At 37.0% G+C, this 18,510-nt stretch overlaps 1 protein-coding gene across 11 annotated transcripts in view; it reads right to left on the bottom strand.

The window, feature by feature from the left end:
• The window catches only part of ANK2 (ankyrin 2), a 330,750-nt gene extending 313,242 nt beyond the window's left edge, over nt 1–17,508 (bottom strand). For 7 of the 11 annotated variants that reach the window (XM_059170588.1, XM_059170570.1, XM_059170521.1 and 4 more), the window contains exon 1: nt 17,238–17,409. In XM_059170588.1, the coding sequence (XP_059026571.1) occupies nt 17,238–17,321 (84 nt within the window). In that variant the 5' untranslated portion in view covers nt 17,322–17,409. Of the gene's footprint in view, nt 1–17,237 lie in introns of all 11 variants that reach the window. The other 4 variants (XM_059170367.1, XM_059170372.1, XM_059170296.1 and 1 more) reach the window with 3 other exon arrangements.
• Between the last annotated feature and the right edge of the window lie 1,002 nt (nt 17,509–18,510).

Below are 18,510 nucleotides of genomic sequence, written 5' to 3' on the forward strand. Positions count from 1 at the left end.
ACCTGGCTGGCTGAGTTGGAAGAGTGTGTGACTCTTGACCTTAGGGTTGTAAGTTCGAGCCCCATGTGGGATGTAGAGATTACTTACATAAATAAACATTTAAAAATTATCTACTTAATGAAGGGGACATATTCCTTGAGGAATTTTCTTTAATGGAGGCCATGGAATATGTCTCCCTCATCTTTGTATTTTGTATTTTGCACAGCAATGTCCAGCCACCAAAAGGCAATAAATGTGTGCTGACTAAAGAATTAATAAGTACACGGATGAAGAAAGGGCATGGCCACCAGTAACCAAGAACCCTTCCTAATAAGAGTACCACAGTAACTGAACTTCCAGTGCCTACAGAAGGAGTCCAGTAGCCTCTAAGTCAGTTTAGAAAAACCGTAAGAAGCCTATATGTGTGTGTGCGCACGTGTGCGAGCGCACTGGGTCGAGGGGAACAACATGAACCCAGGGAGGGAGGGACTAAAAATAGAAGGTATACACAGACAAAGTAAAACCAAGCACCTTTATAAGACTAATGTGTGTTAATGGGTCAATAAATCCATATATAGTTTCCTCATAATGTTTCGATTTCAGCTACCTTTTTATTTCCTTTAAAGTTCTAACCTAAAAAGGCCTTAAGGTGTCATAAAATATATTCCAGTTCCCAGGGAGACACCAGAGGAATGACCACAGCAAAGCACTTCTTTCCCAAATCACAGCTGAGAGACAGCTCTCCTTTGGTAGCACTATTCTCATGAATAGTGATAAGTAAGTATGAGGAAGTTAGCTTTTGCATAATAACCTCAAAAATTAAAACTTGGCACATCACTTGGTGTTGGAAGCATGGCTTGTGCTCCTTGCCCGGCTGGCCCAAGGGTCCTTCAAAGAGCAGATGAGGGGCACGTCTAATGCTGTGCCTCTCAAACTCACCACTTACATTCTCTTTCTCACTGCTAGAGTTTTTTTTTTTTTTTTTTTTGTATATTTTATTTATTTATCCAAAAGAGAGAATGAGAGAGAGAGAGAGCAAGAGAGGAGGGAGGATCAGAGGGGGAAGCAGAATCCCTGCTGAGCAGGGAGCCCAATGTGAGAGTAATGCTGGGACTCCAGGATCATGACCTGAGCCGAAGGCATTTGCCTAACCAACGGAACCACCTGGCACCCCTCGCTGCTAGGCTTTGATTGCTCTTGAAGATGACCTCTAAGCCACAGAAAGATCACTAGGAGTCAGGGGTTGTGAAGCCTAAGCCCAGGTACCAACTTAACATATTTTGGCCAACATGCTTGGCTTCTCTGGATCTCAGTTTCTTCATATAAAAATAAGACATTTGAGGGGCTCCTAGGATCAGAGGAGCATCACTGATCCTCAGACCTTAACAAGGGTGACACTGGGGAGCAGAAGCTATTTCCTCCTACCCTCAGCTGGTGTGTATCTTTTATGCTGCTTACATAGTAAAATAAAGTGCAAAAACCCTGAAAAAAAAAATAAGACATTTGAATTTGGAAATTTCAGCTCTATTTTAAGCTACTTGCCGCTCTTATGAGTTTACATTCTTGAGGGAGGGAAGCTGAAAGGACTCCACGTTATAAAGGCTCTACCTCTGCTGTTTTCCTGTTAGAGTCCATTGACTCATGTTCTGTATTTTGCCACTGAATACGCCAAAGAAGCTGTTCCCACTTTAAGTTTTGTCCTAGGTTCCAAACACCTAATAACATCAAAGAAGAGCCAGATCCCAAACATGTTTCAGGATATTAGCCTCAGACAAACCTATGTGGACGCTGGCATCAACAACCTTACCTTCAATAATTTCTAGAATAGGGGCACCTGGGTGGCTCAGTCGGTTAAGTGTATGCTGTCAGCTCAGGTCGTGATCCCAGGGTCCTAGGATCGAGCCCCACACTGGGCTCCTTGCTCAGTAGAAAGCCTGCTTCTCCCTTTCCCTCTGACCTTCCCCTACCATTCCTGTGCCCAAGGGCACATCCTCTCTCTCTAATAAATAAATAAAATCTTTAAAAAAACAGTAATAATAATTTCCAGAATAACATCTATTATTCACATGACACTCACCTTTGATCAGACCCTACCCTGGATTCCTCTAGATCCCTTTCCAATATAAATCCCTAACCCCAAACAACTCATTTTCCTTTCCTTTCCAAGTCTCCTAGACACTCTGCCTGCTATTCTCTGTCACTCACATTATTCAATAAAATCTGTTCTTACTTTCTCCTCCTTGCATTCGATTTCTATCCTGCGCCAAGCCAAGGGCCCTTTTGCCTGGTCCTGTGGGACCTGCCCGACTCCACCCAGGTTCTCAGACCCAGGCTGCCTCTATTACTTTCAAAGAAAACTAGTAATAACCAAACACCAAAGTCACCTGAATTCATACACATTCTGTCACACACACACGAGAGCACATTCCTATATTTATATTGACTGCAATAGCAAAATAATCATTACCTTTATTATACACACAGGATAAGTGATGTGATATGTTTCTGTAGAATTTGAGAGGTAAGGTACTTGTTTAAAGTTCAAGTCTAACATTTCTTATTTGTTAGACGCTCTGCAGACGCACAAGGAAATTGTCAATCGTGGCTTAGATCACAAAAGTTAACTTTTCCAAGAACCATACAGGGCTATAATTTTCACGGCAGTTTGGATTTTCTTAAACTGGGGCAGCAAGGACTAGTACTCTGTGGCAAGGACCAGTGCCACAGATTGAAGCTCTTAGAGCGAGGTGGGCAACCTGGGGCTGGCGGGGGTGGGGGGGGGGAGTCCAGTTTCAGCCATGGAGACAAAAAGGGGCTGAAGTAACCCTGTGGAATGTAGAGCCCCTCCTCCTCAATCCCAGCTGAATCCTGACCTGGTCCCACCTGCTGTTATGTTATGTATGTGCTCACAGAACAACTGGCACCTGCCTATGGGAAACATAACTAAATCAGGCACAAAATCCCATCATCATGATAAGCCACCCAGAGTATTCTTGAGGGAGCTTAATCTGTGCAGAGAGACGATGAGGTAGGTAAAAGGGACCTTTTTCTCCTGTGAGACTCACAGGAAAACGCAGCTGTATCATAATCACATTCTAAAGCACCTCATGTTCCTCAAGAATTAACAAGACAGAACTTCTTTCAAATAAAGAATACAGATCTTTAACACCTAAAAGCAATACAGTTTCAATTGGACAGTATTACTATAAGGTGCAAAAGTAATTTTCCATGGGAAGAAAGGCATTTGTGTGTATCTACTGGAAAAAAAGAGGTTGTGTCTGTGTGTATTTATAAAAAACTCAAGTTTCAGTTTAATGTTTTAGGTCAACTCAAAAATAAAGCATTACTTTAAAATCATCGGAGGGGTGAGCTTTTTACCTACCACTTAAAAAAAAAAGTAAATTGCCATTTGAACCATCAAATGAAATAGAGAAACGAAAGAGTATTTTCCCTTAGTAATCTAAAACCTTCAATGTATTTAGTTGAAAATCAGCAAGAATTAACAGACACTGATAATTCAGCCTTACTTTTATATTTATTTTTCAGCCTTACTTTTATATTTATATGGAGTTCAGTTTCATAATTTTTTTAAAAAGCAGAATTTTTATATGAGACAAAATACCACTCTCCATAATTCCGTTCTTTGACTTTCACATATGCTATTAATTTTCAAGAATTTTTAAAATTATAATATAAAAAATACCTACCTACAACTGCCAGCCAACAAAAATAATCTTCAATTAATATCATAGATTTATATTCTATTTATCAGTCTATTTGGTCTTTTTCATCCTCTCCCAACTGAGAACGTAGCCACACAAAAACAGTTTTTTATTGTAACAAAAAGCAATTAATTTTATACTAAGAAAAGATATATCGGCATCATTAAGAAATACAGACCTTCACAGACACATGGAAGAAAGTGAAGTCAAGAACTACAATATATTTTTTGAGAAAGCAATATTGCAATCTACCTTTCCCAGAATTTATTTTAATAATGACAATTATCAAATGTTATCTGCAATATTGGCTGCAGTTATAATTTGAAAACTTTTACTAAATAACGACCTAATACTATTTATTTAGGAAACATGGCAAATTTTGTGGCATTTTTGTTATTATTTGGCAATATCCAAAGATGATATTTGTTATTCATACACATATATATAAATAATCATACATATTCCACTGGATATATTCATATTCAATTTCAGAATTTCCAATTCCAAGTAGATATTACACTATAGAACTTGAATTTTGGTCAACTATAACACAGACACTTGTCATCTGTTACCTAAATTGGTATAAGCACCTCATTTCCTTGAGGTCAGTTTAGGGTCAACAGACATAATTACTTGTCATCATGGTAGGCCCAGGGAAAATAATCAAATTGGTATTGTAGAAAGAAAAGGCAAGGGGCACCTGGGTGGCTCAGTTGGTTATGCGTCTAACTTCAACTCAGGTCATGATCTCAGGGTCCTGGGATCCATCCCCATGTCAAGTTCCTCACTCCAGTGGGAGTTTGCTTGTCCCTCCCCCACTCCTTCTGCTCCTCCCTCCCTGACTTGTGTGCCCCCTCTCGCGTGCTAATAAATAAAAATCTTTTAAAAAGACAAAGTCTTCTAAAAATACAAAATTCAGGATGCCTGGGCAGCTCAGTTGGCTAAGCATCTGCCTTTGGCTTAGGTCTTGAACCCAGGGTCATGGGATCTAGTCCCACATTGGGCTCACTGCTCACTGGGGAGCCTGCTTCTCTCTCTCCCTCTCCCTCTGTGTGTACTCTCTCTCTAGCTCTTACTCTCTCTCAAATAAATAAAATCTTAAAAAAAAAAAAGATTTAAAAAGACAAAATCCTAGTATTAAATATCTGAGCTATACAGCCTTAAAATTACTGGACAAATAGTAAATAAATGTGTACTAGACAGTTGTCATGAAACAGATGCCAAGGATCCTTCTCATATTCCAGAACATTCAATATGTTGAAAGACTTAGCCAGCTATACCCTCCTAAGTATCAATCACCCTGTGATATAATCATCTGTATCAGAAATATTCCAGAAGTTCCATGTTGGACCACATATTCTTAGTTTATTAAATTAATCACAACTGTTCACTTCAGTAATTCATGTAGTATTGAACATGCTCTACTTAAAAACAGGCTCTTCTGGATGTTAAAAAAAGATACTGTAAAAAGGTGATATATGTTCATACAGAAGCATACAAAGAGCTATAGACAGCAGATATAAAGAATATGATATGATCCAAACTCACCTATCATCTATTACCTTGAAATGAGCTTGAGAAACCATTCCAAACAGTAATAATTCCAAAAACATTACCTTTAAGGTATTAAATGGAAATGTACATGATATTTAGATTATAGACTAGGCCATTCCAGGATACTCTCCACATAACCCTTGACTCCTTGGTCAGAACATGAGACGGCCATCATAGATCCTGACATATACACAGGAAAACAGTCAAATCCACATTAGGGGCAGGGAAGCCTGTTTGAACACTGGAAATTCAATTTATGACTTCCAAATTAATAATCCGACTTTGGATAAGAATCTAAAATCTGTACATGACATGGATAGTTATCATTATGAAAATTTTTTATGATGATAGCAATAATGAAAACACTTTAACACCAGGTAACTATGAATTAGAGTACAGTTAATTAAACCTATTGTTTTAAATAATCCAAAGTTTCAAAGCTACTTCCCATAGTATCGTATCTGAAACCTAGAATAATCCAAATGTATATTTATGTGTGTATATCATTTTTCCCAGACTCTTGCCTTTGTTATATAGGCAACCCTCAAAATCCATCTCCCAATTTTTTTTTTCAAAAGAGAAAATTTTTCATTGCTCTGCAAAGGATAAATTACTTCCATTCAGCTAGTTTTCTTCATATGTGATAAATTAGAAATTAAGACTTTTCAAAATAATCATCCCTTAATATTATTATCAGAAGGAAGCAATAAAGAGCCAAACTTCACTCTTCCACTGGACTCTGGCCAGTTGGTGATTCAGAAAATTGTTGCAACAATAGTTTTTTATCTTATAAGGCAGTTTGTCAAAATAAGAGTAAGTTCTCAAACCACATACAACCTGCTGCTATAGCCCAAGAACTACCTTCACAAATCAGGCATGGAAGCCACTTGGGTCAGGTCAACTGGAAGAGTTTCCTGTTGGAAGATATTTCCTACCTACTCAAAAAATAGTTTAAAATTCCTATTCCTACATGAACCAGTATATGAATGCTTGATTGCCCCGTGTAATAGCCCAATCACTCCTACTGATTCTTTAACAACTGGAAAGAAGTCCCTGCTGTGTAATGAGATTATGAAGCACATGACAGATTAGTGACCTTTTGAATTAGGACAAACAACATGAACTCACTAACAAATTCCCCCTTATATTGAAAAGGCTAGTTAAGGGTATCAGCCATTTGACAAAAATAGTTTAAATGCAGACGGAAATATCAACATAGAAAGCTTCATTCTTCAGTGTTCCAGTGCTAGGACCAGGAACTCAAATCTGGCTTGAATATTATGAGTGCATCTGATAATTTTACTCAACGACTACACATAAAAAATGTTTTCCTGTTTGAATTTATACTTCTGTTTTGAACTATATTTGAAAAAAAAATCCATCAAAATAGCATTTTGGATTCACTGACTAATCAGTGAAGGCAGATTGGGCCACTGGGTTTTGAACATAAAGAAGCCTCTATTTTTTGAATTCTTGATCCTATTTTAATTGTCTAAAATGTTGCTCTATCATCATAGCACAGGGGTTTGGAGAAGGCAGGAAGGTCATTTTGACTTAAGGTAGCATCTTGGGTCCATCATTTAGTAGTTATATGGATTCAGTTTTATCCATATTCAGTTATATGGAAGTTTTTCAATCCCTCTAGACATCAATCTCCTCCTCTTTAATATGGGATACTGCCAACTCATTGAATTATTGTGCAGATAAAACTTGATAATCTACATAGAACTCTTAGCATGATGGGTAGTGCAGAACACCATGATAAGCTCTCAATATATATTAATTATTGCTTCTTATTATTGAAAAATGTTCATCCTATTGTTATTATAAAATTTTCAATGAGGTAAACTATTTTTCCTAATGAGGATTTTTTCTATAGTTAAACTGTTCAGTGTACTGGAAAAAAACATAATTTATTCAAACAAGTTTGAATTAGGTTAACTTTATCACAAAGCAATAGAGAACCTCCATTTTCTTTTATTATATCACTATCGTTACTCCTCACATGGGCCTTCGAGAAAAGGTCTAGAATTCTTTTTCAAATTGAGAAGAGAAGTAATTAGGGGGTAATTTTGACACATAAATCTGTGTCTATAGAATGTTCATTTTTTAAGTGTGTTCTTTTGGGGTAGTAGATTTAGGTTTGTACACATCTGGCAACATTCTCCTGGACTGTATGTATCCCCTTGATCTGTTACTCTTGAGGTTAAGAATGAAGTCTATGCTTTTGAGACTAAATGAAAATAGTTGGCTTGTGTGGAATAGCAGTGGCTAGATTAGCACTATGTCCTAACTAGCTGAGCAGTTCAAACTCATTTTAACACCTCATTTTAAACACCTCAGTACATGGACTTATTCTGAGTCTCTTATTAAGTGAGTAAGAGTTACTCACTTAATATGTTACTTACTGGCATTTTATTAATGCTTTAATAAAGTGGTTTTCAAAAGTATCTAAAATCAGGAAAACAAATGGGTAATTCAAAGTAAGGTTTTTCACAGTCACTGCTATAAATCAAATGACAAGGAAAGTGTTGCCAATTTCTGAGTTCTCAAAGTACAAATACAAATTTCTCATAAAAGAATTTTACACATACACTTTATTTTGCTCCTGTCACTTGTTTTATTTTGTTCTGTACATTGTACTGGGAGAACTAAATCCCTTTGGAAGAACCTGGAGGTAAACTCTGCAATGTAAACTCTACTCTAATATCAGATTTATGTTCTCAAAATCATCAAACAACTATAGTACCTTGAAACACATACCAAAAACAAAAACAAAACTGATCTGCAGATAAGTCTTAGGTGTGAATGTATTTTATCCTACTGAATCCACAGATTTCCACACATGCCTTCTGAAACGGGTAGAGAAGGAGCTACGTACATAACTTAATCTTTCTCATCTTGTACCACACAGGATAACAATTATCATTAGGATAGAACAGTAATCTTGACTTTCTGCAGAAGGTGGGAAGCTCACATCCATACTGAAAGGCTTTTCTTCATGAGATTTAGAAGAATTATCACAACGCTATGTGTAACTAAGTTGCCTTAACTCTGTCACAGACATACATGATCATTACATGCTGTGTGACCCAGCAAAGCACACATGTGTGGCATATAGCCCAATCAAAGTACTAGGACAGAAGAATGATCTATAGGAATACACCATTATAATAATAATCTCTTCATGTTCAGGCAGAACAAATTCCTATAGGCTACTTATAAAGCATATTCATTGGCCATTTATATATGAGCTTATGAACAGCTTTTCTATACAAACAATAATATGTGATAGATCATACAAAGGTTAAGTAACATGAACAATTAGCAAACATATTTACTACAGTTCATACCAACAATATACACATTTCAAATTCTTACATAGACCTAGCCTTTTGAATCTGACTGATTCAAGAGGATATTGAAATGATTTATTGTGACAGCTATATGGAAAATACAACAACCATGTCACTCTAATCTGATACAGGTCAGACTGGATGTGAATAAATTACAGCAGATATTCATACTAATTTAAGAAGCCAATAGAATAAATATATCTACTACTTCTGATGGCATCTCCAAACCACTGAATGCAAAATGTCTGTACTTGTTTTATTTTTTTCCCCATCTTCATTTTAAAATACTGGGCTTTATCTCTATTGCCACTCCCCTGCTCCCACTCCTCACCCCAGTGCAATGATTACAAGACAATACTATAAAATAAAGGAGGCATCCTGCCATCACACCTTCTGAATTCAGGGCAAACATGTAGAACATTTGAGAAAAGGAATCTTTAGGGATAAGTATTATGTGAAAAGAGAACTGAAATCATCACACAGAAAATATTAAACTTCTCATATAAAGTTTTCATAATGCTTCTATTATTTAAAAAATTTTTGGTATTTTTTTTCCAGTTAGAACACCCTTATGTACACTGGCTCAACTTTTACAGAGAAATAGTTATTCTTAAAATGTTGTTAATGATCTTTAGTAGTATAATAAATTACTACATTACATTAAAATATATATAAAAGGGTATCACTTACTAGTGCTCAGTAAAACATTCTACAGTGGTCCACCTTTTATCTTTAAATTCTTCAAACTTTCCAAATCAACACAGATCCTAACACTTATTTCTGTTTCCATAGTTTTAATTTCTAATATGCCCCCTTACTTTTTTCTCTTTAACCTAGAGTGTTCTCTGAGGTGGCAGTGGCAAAAATTGTTTTGATCTTATGGAGAGAACGTCCAAGGCAGCTGGAGGTAAAATAATTGACCATGAGTCACTCTAACAGCCAATGCAGATGAACCAAGACCAAGCACAGAAACGTGTGGACAGACAGCAAGTGGAAAGGAGGGAAAAGCCATAAACTTTATGTTCAAGGATCTAAAAGTCCAATAGGACCTGGTCACTCAGAACAAACTCAAAATTATGCCAGTACACAAAGTGGGCTAAGGCTAACATAGAGCAAATGTAATAATAACCAAATCAGAAAAGCCATTTTCAGCTACCGTGTAAATGTAAAGTCTTAGGAGTTCTTAAGTAAGTATTCTAGACAATTACAATCCTAGGGTAACCACAGCAGTTTCTCTAAAGGTAAAGGCACAGGTTGATTATGTGTATAATTACAAAAAGTGTCCCTACTGAATTGAGATGCCTTATTAATCTGGAGGCTTATTTATTGGAATTTATAACTGACTAAAGAAATAATTTATAAATACAAATACATGTGGGGCAAGGCTTCATAGATAAGTGATTAAAGAAATATGTGCTATAAGAGAAGGACACAGAATAAGCCTCCCACACAAGATGGATTATAAAACGTGAGCCTAAAATTGACCAAGGCACAGAGCGTAAGGACAGGTCAGGGAGAGTTCACCCACAAAATTTATGGCTCTAAACTACAACAAATATCTCAACAGTTTCCTAATATTTAGTGTGACTTATAATTATATGGTTGAGGTTGCCCCATTTGGGTTGCCTATCTATCCTCACTCTTCATACTTAAGCATTAGCCATAATCCAAGGCTCAAGGCAATGACTCACCCACTTGTACAGCTTAATTTTTAATAAAATCACACTGATCTCTTACCTTCTCCAGGCTCCTACAGAATTTATTTTTAGCATTGCACAATATAATACTTACAATACTTGTTAAGTATAAGTATTACATAGTACTTCTAATATTTCTGAATTGCTCATTACTTTTTTTTTTTTTTAATAGAAATGTCTCCCCAAACAGAACACAAACTCCATGAAGGTAACAATCATTATCTTTCATCCCCTAAATGCCATAACAGCAAATCCAGTGCTCTACACCTAGCAAACCGATACAATGTTGAATGTTCAATGTTCAATGTTCATTCAACAATTGTTGAATGAGGGGAGCTTTCCTATGGTTTAGGAGGAAACACCTAAATTAAACTGAATTAAACAAGCTGATTCTTAAAAATTGAAGCTCACTAAGCAAACGTTAGAAATCAGGTCTTTGTCTTAATGAGTACAAACACAAATTAGTGGGTAGAAGATGATAGTTGTTTGTGAGTTAACAGAAAAACATAACTAAAAACCAAGTCTGATAACTAAGTAGAAGCTCACCCTCTAGATCTAGGTGTATCATTAATTAGAATATATTTTACTGTCTCCCTCTGGCTTTTAAAAATTGACACTCCACAAAGCATTGGCAGGTATTAATGGATTTTTGAAGAGGAATACTCTCTCATATGTACTTGGTCTCAAGTGTGTAAAATAGTTAATTTTTTTCAATCAAAAGATGGTCTCAGGGTGCCTGGGTGCTTTGGTCGGTTAAGTGTTGACTTGATTTCCCCTCAGGTCATGATCTCAGGGTTGTGAGACGGAGCCCCGTGTCTAGCTCCACACTCAGTGGGGAGTCTGCTTGAGATTCCCTCTCTCTGTTCTTCCCTCCACCATCTCTTTTCCTCTCTTTCAAATAAATACATAAATCTTAAATGAAGAAAAAAAAAAGATGGTCTCATTTGGTAGCAATCCCAACTCGACCCTTTCAAGTAAAAGGAAATTGAGATGGTAAGTTTATTTGTTGTGATGAATCCTGCCAGTGCCCACTGAGATAAAAATAGTGGTTTTATTTCTGCTACCAACAGGAATTAGAACACAATACAAGCAGGAAAGAAACAAAGCTGTAGGCATATTTATACTTTAGTATGCTCTAAATTGGGACAAGATAGTAACAAATGCAGACTTAAAAATCTTAATCCTATTTCAATATGCATTCACTTGCCTCTTCAGAAACTTTACTGAGAAGGAAAAAGAAACCAGAAATACTTCAGGAAAGAGTATATGAGAAAATGTGTTCTTCCATATTTTCTTTAAATTTCTTTAAATGTTCTTTCATAGGACAATTATTGAAAATATCATACTAACAAAGTTTCCCAACAATTAGAACAAAGTTGTGAAAGCAAGATCTTTTTATGCTAGCTTAATTAAATACATCTAAACCACATAAAGATACCTGTTTATTTATTTATTATTATCCCATTCATTGTTGTGGATTTTCATCATAAAATGTAATGCGACCAAAAGGAGGGGAAAGAGGAGTCCTGATTGGAAGAATATTACAAACAGCCAGGAAAGAAATCACCCTTATGCATTATTCCCTGATCCGAGTCAGCATTTTAGAGAATGTATTCAATGGGTAAAAGACAGGAAGTAACACTGAAGGCGGAAATCCGGAGGATATCTTAGCAGATGATGAAACTGTAGGTACCTTAGAAGCTTTGCAGGAGACACAGAGTTATATCTTAGCACCTGGTTTCCATGGGAGAAATGGTTCAAAAGATGTCATTTGCTGAAAAGTAGGGAAAATGCCTATCATTTCACCAGTGCCATCCCCACATAGAGTCTGAGTCTCCAATTCCTCATCTACAAAACTGGGGTAAAAATACTCACTGAGAATTATTTCAAAGATCAAATGAGATGGTGGATGTGAAATCCTTGTCATTGCTGTCTACACTTCAAAGAAATAAATCTAAGAGCCATGTAATAACCTAACACATCTCACTGAAATTAGAGATTCTTCCTTCTAAAATAACTCCACTTCACTCCTGCTGACCACGTTCTAAAGCAATGGTTCTAACCTCCAGTGTACATAAAAACAAGGAGCTGGAAGTCTGTTCAAATCACCAAAAGTGATTGAGCCAGTCTGAAGTGGGTCCTGAGAATTCTCTTCTTTTAGAAGGCAACCCAGGTAATTCTGGTAGCTATGGGCAGCAAACAACACTTTACTAGTATCTAAAAAAGATACTTGGCAGTGAATATCTTAGCTATGACTTACATATGAAATTATCAGTGGAAAATCAGTATCATAAAGGTAGGTAGAAAGAGCTAGAAACAAAGACATGGAAAGAAAACCACAGAATACCAGGTTGTAAGGGATTTTTCTTTTCAGTAAAAAGATCTCCATCATCTCTGACAGATGGTCATCCTAAATACCTTCAGTGATGGGGAATTGCTGTCTTCAGGCAACACGTGCTATTTTGGGTTATAAACTCATGTTCTTAAAAAAAAAATGTAAATCATAAGTTATTTGGGAAAATTGAAGAAATGGGGCTATTTTTCAGGATGAATTATACATGAAAGCCTTTCTAGCCTTGATTGAACAAGGTAAGGCACTAGCTAAAGTCAAAACTAATCTGACTGCAAGAAGATTTGAACACCCAAATGCTGGATCTGCTACCTGATTCCACTAAAAAAGCCATGCATTCTGTGTCTGCTGTAAAAATAAACTCTTTTTTTTCTATGTCTCTCATTCACATTTCAATGGTGCAACATTTCAATCATACATCTGCTATCACTTTCATCTCCCTATTTAGGTAGTGGCAAGTAAACAGCAATAAAAAGATATATAACTAAAAAATGTTGCAATGCTTATGACTATTCTAAAATAATAGCCCAGAACAAAACATCTCAAGTGAATATAAAATATGCTACAAAGCCATTTTGCTGCATTATTCTATTGAAAACAATAGTATTTATATTTGAATCTTTATATAGGTGTTCCAACAAATGAGTGAATTGTTATTAAGCCATTTAGTTGTTTACTCATTTAAAAGAATTCACAAGGCTTAGTGGTTTCAGATGGCTCTGTCACATGTGATTGATGCTGGGGCATTTCCATTTTCATTTATGTAAATTATCAAAGGCTCCTACAGCTTCTTCTGGTACAAATCCACTGCCTTGTCACTGATGCAAAATTGGAAAGTGTGGGGTACTGCACTCTAATACGGTCTTGAATTATTTTAACCTAATCTACCAAAATATCGTCTGGAATAAGAAATTTTTGCCACATTGTCCAGGATTTAGACTAGGCTAAACCCTCTCATCCAGAGACCCTATAGGTCTTAGCACTTCCTTTTAGTCTAGGATTCCAGTTAAGAATTAGAGTAGTTCCCATTTCCTCTTTTCCATAGAACAGCCACTAGAACATCTACACCAACTCTGTAACTGGGGCAATATTCGTTTGTGTGAAATCACTGGGCCTGAAGGATACTATCTGCTGAAGTAGCAGATGAAAAAGATTTCTCTGAATACTTTAGCAACAAGAATATCTGATTTATTTTCCTTGAACACTAAAGAGCATCCAGCAACAAATAAATCTCTCTCCCTCTCCAAAAGTATCTTTGTGTTCAAGCTTGAGAAAGAGAAAAGCAGCATCCAGGAGCTAACCTGATACTATCCCATTGGTCTTTGTGTTCTTCTACTGAACACAAACAATGTCACAGAAGCATCATTTTCAGACAAGGCCATGCTGTGACTGGGATGGGGCAGGTCAGAAATGGCACCACCCCCTTATCATGCCTGAACACAGACAAAATATGAACACTGTCCAAGCCACAAAATACCAGACGTGCCCCTCTCCTGCTAAATGAGAGATTGCTAATGTTTTTTTCTTTTTCTTTTTCTTTTTTTAAATCAGCTACAGCCCAAACCCAAATCCTATGAGACCTTTCTAACTCAGTTCCTCATGATGTGCATCCTCCCTCAACGCAATGAGTTGTAACCCAACACACATTCAACCACAGGTGTGTTCCTGGTGGTCTCTGTGTGGAGGGCATTGACAAGCTCAATTACTGAAACCAGAATAGAAATTTTTAAGAAAAGCTAGAATAATTTCCATCTTCAAGGTACTCACTAAAATCCTAATAGAAAATAAATTCCTTGAGCTTGTTTTCTCACATTGTGGGTTTTGTGGTAAAAGACCCTTTAGTTCTCTCCCTCAGAGGAATTACTTTAGTGAGATGTAGAATAAACAAGTGCATTATGGCTCATCTGTTAAATATTTACTAGAGAAAGAGGCATGTTTTCAAGGCATATGATTCATCATGTTAGATCAACACCCAAGCCACAGTAAACCTGGTGGTCCACAGTCCTGGGTGCTTATACAGGATCCTACGATGGACTCAATGTGAACCACTAGTAGAAAAACAGACAATTAAAGTGATATGGCACTGGCTTTGCTCAAATTCTTGCTTTTTTCAGATTTTTTCCTTATTAGAGATGCTTATCTCTTGATTATTATTCCCTCATCAAAGCATATTTAATGGTCTAGTTTATAAATATGAAAATTCAAGATGCCTGCTGTGAAAAAAAGATGTGAAGCAGTAATCTAAAGACCTGAGTATGTTTATGTAAGTCTCAAATAATTTGTATGAGATAAAAAGTTTCCAATTATAGTATATAACTTTTGACCTTTTGAAAAATGACTACTAGCCTTTGCAAAGTATGAATATTATATTCTGCCTCTCTTAAAAATATAAACAGACTTTCCTTCTCTAGGGCTTATTCCAATAAATAATTTCCATTCAAGAAACAGTAACAACACCTAAAAGTCATTGCCATGAACTGTATATTAAATACTGCTCAAGGAATTCTAATCCTCACAAAATACCAAAAGATATGTAGAATAATTCACATTTTATAGATGAGGACCTACATCAAAGAAATTAAATGATATGCTCCAAACACACAATATAAAAGGATAGAGCTCAGATTCAAACCCACTTATATCTGACTTGACAAACTGAAGGATGTTTACTTGGGTGTGCATGTGTGTGTGTATGGTGTGTATGCTTTCTTATTAGGTGAAATTACTTTTAATCCTCAATATTCACTGTGCTTTAATAGCTCATTTAATATATGTCTCTGAATGTGTGTAAAGATTCATACACATATTCAAAACTTGCTACTAATTCCTATCCTTTCAACTGCAAGTTTGAAAAGAATTTATTCCTAAATAAATATATTTGAGAAAATATACTGAATACATATTAAAGTTATCACCTATAATGATTTCATTAGCTCTACCCCCTCAAATATTTTAAGATGGCTTTTGCCGTGTGAATTTAGGATCAACACTCAGAGCTTAAAATCTCCATGATACAGACTCCCCACCCCTTTCGTAGTTCTGAGTATAATGTTTCCAATGCAGCACAGGGACTTCAGAGAGAAATTGCAGAGGAATTTGAAATGAGAGTGTGAATTCAAGCAAAAATTCCTTCTTTCTTTTTCCCTACCTCTTGCTCTCTTTTTCTTTTCTATGTGGTTTTTTTTTTTTTTTCCCTTTTTAAAATGTTGATCAATTAGCTAACGCTCTACAAAAAATGCCATTGAGGGCTGGAGGATCCAGAATCGTCAGGTACAAAAGGACATTCCCCCAACGTTCCTGTCTGCCCCGAATTATCCTTTGCCTTTATCAGACTGCATCACACAATCCTTATGCTATTCTTTTAAAAATTTTATACAGGGATATGCTTATTTTTATCAAATTACAAGGCACCATAGAAAGACACTAATCTCTTGTTTACTAATACCATGATCTTTTAAATATCAGAGGTGTAATGATTTCCAATTTCTTAGATCACGAGACATGTAGGTACCAGAGATCTAAAATTTCAAAGTGCAGTGCAATTTTAAAATGCATTGCATTTCATCAAAATGAAAAATGTTCATTTGTCCATGATAATGTTTTTAACGTGCTCATTCAAGAGGCAAAGCGTCTAACGTTGGAATGCATTTACATTATGATCATTTTAGATTCTGCCCATCTTATTGCCTCAAGAAATAAATGGATTTTAGGGGAATTTATTTTTTAAAGACATCTCTGTCCGAGGTGGGGCTCATATTGCTCGGTGAGGCTGCAACAGTTTACCAGAAGGAGTCAGGCCATAAAGAAAGAAGTGCTGGCATTGGGTGGGGCTGAATAGTTTGCATCTTTTCCCACTGTTTCTCACTGGTATCGTTTCCACGAAAATCAAGGGTGTGGGAATGTGTGCCAGGCTAAGAAATCCTACAGACTGCTTTGTGTACCCAACACCCCCAGCCCATAATATCTTTATCTTGGCCGTTTATCTTAATCAATGAAAGAGCTATCACACTATCATGTCTGGGAAAACCGTAGAGAAGCTAAACACACCAAAGAAATATCACACTGAGGATCATATTTCTCCTGTCACAACAGTCTCTTCTCCTTAGAAAGAACACACTCAGCACGGAACCAAAAGGCATTTGCTGTCTGGCCATCTGAAGATCATCCCCGAGCACACATCTGGCCAAAAATCTTCCTTTTGCTTCACAACCCACCTTGCTTAACATTTGCTTTTAAACTCACTCATTCTAAAAAATAAAATGACTCTTTCTGTATATAGCCAGTGAACACCAGAAGCATCCAACAGTGGCCACAAGCCTCAATAATACACATGCAGAACACACCTTATCTCTGTTCACTTCACCATGCTTTAGTCGATGTATCCATTACGAACCCTGGTTCCTTTCCTGTTCTCAGAAAGCAGCAGTCTGCACCTGCCTCTTTAAAAAGCAATGTTTGGCACTGCTATAGTTTATAGTTACTCATAATGCTCCACGGTTTCTGTAATCTCACTGACATTACACACTAACACATACACACACACATCTCTCTACAGACATTCCTAATTCCGGCCATTTACCTTTTTGGGTTTTTTTCTTCTCTGACTACCGCCGTTGAACTTCTCTCCACTGTCGCTTTTCTGAGCTGCATCTTCGTTCATCATTTTGAACAGTTTGGAAAGAAAATAGCTCTGCCATTAAACCCTGCTGCTTGCACAGACCACTAGCGAGTATGCACTTACTGGAGGAAAGCAGGAGGAGGAGGAGGGGTGGGGAAGGGGCGCGCGCGCTGGGAGGGTAAGGATGGTGACGTTGCCATGGCAGCAGCTGCCACAACTGTTTATCTAACTGCATTGTTAAATCTGATTCAACCAATTACCATCAGGGACCTGGACCAGCTACAATGAAGAAAGCCTTGAAAAAACAATGCCAGGGACTCGAGTGATATGGGGACTCTGCTAGTTGGTTCCTGACACACCTTCAATTCGATCTGCTCTCAACCCACACACAAAACCTGCACTTAATTTTCTTCCTACAGGTACTTCAACACGGAACAGACACAATGCATGATGAGAAAACTCTAACAGTCTCAAATGTGTCTCTGAACCTGAAGAGATACATTTCAGCCAGTGAAGAGGCTACTCAAGGAAAAGGATTAAATGTTAATATCCTAAAGTGCAGGTAAGAAAGTTACAGTTTTGTGATGTTATTCACTTGATTCCAAATGATACTCTTCTAAAATTCGGCTCAAGGATAACTTTTGTCATGAAGCTTTGAGAAGCTGTTCCCCATCAACCAACTAACACAGACCACTCCCTCCTCTGGGCCGCCTCCTTCCACTGTACCCTTCGGACAAGCACCTGCGACACATCTCCTAACTCCACGTTCCCATCAGGAGCTTCTTCAAGCCAGGGATAGTGAGTGTGAGTGTGAGTGTGTGTGTGTGTGTGTGTGTGTGTGTGCGCGCACATGCGCGCGCTTGGGTGCACATGCTTGGGTTGGAAGGAGATCATTAAATTTCCCAGAACCAAGCATGATGCATAATATATTTAAGGCAGTTAATTAAGGCTTGTCAAATATATATGTAATATGTGGGGGTACCACAAATACAAGAAATTCAAGCAGTTAAAACACTGTATAACTAATCTTAACCTAATTCTCCTTATTAACTGATAAATAAAACACAATCCCTGCTTTCAAGGAGCTCATATATAAAGTTCCAGAATTATTCTTGATAAGAAAAAGAAAACAGGGCTGGTTTTTATCACAGGAAACCCAATTTTGTCTTCTGGATCAAGGTGCCATATTTGTATATTTGTACTTATTAAATTGTGGATGCAACCAGAGCCCAGC

Source organism: Mustela lutreola, chromosome 1 (genome assembly GCF_030435805.1).
Source record: "Mustela lutreola isolate mMusLut2 chromosome 1, mMusLut2.pri, whole genome shotgun sequence".
Lineage (NCBI taxonomy): Eukaryota > Metazoa > Chordata > Mammalia > Carnivora > Mustelidae > Mustela > Mustela lutreola.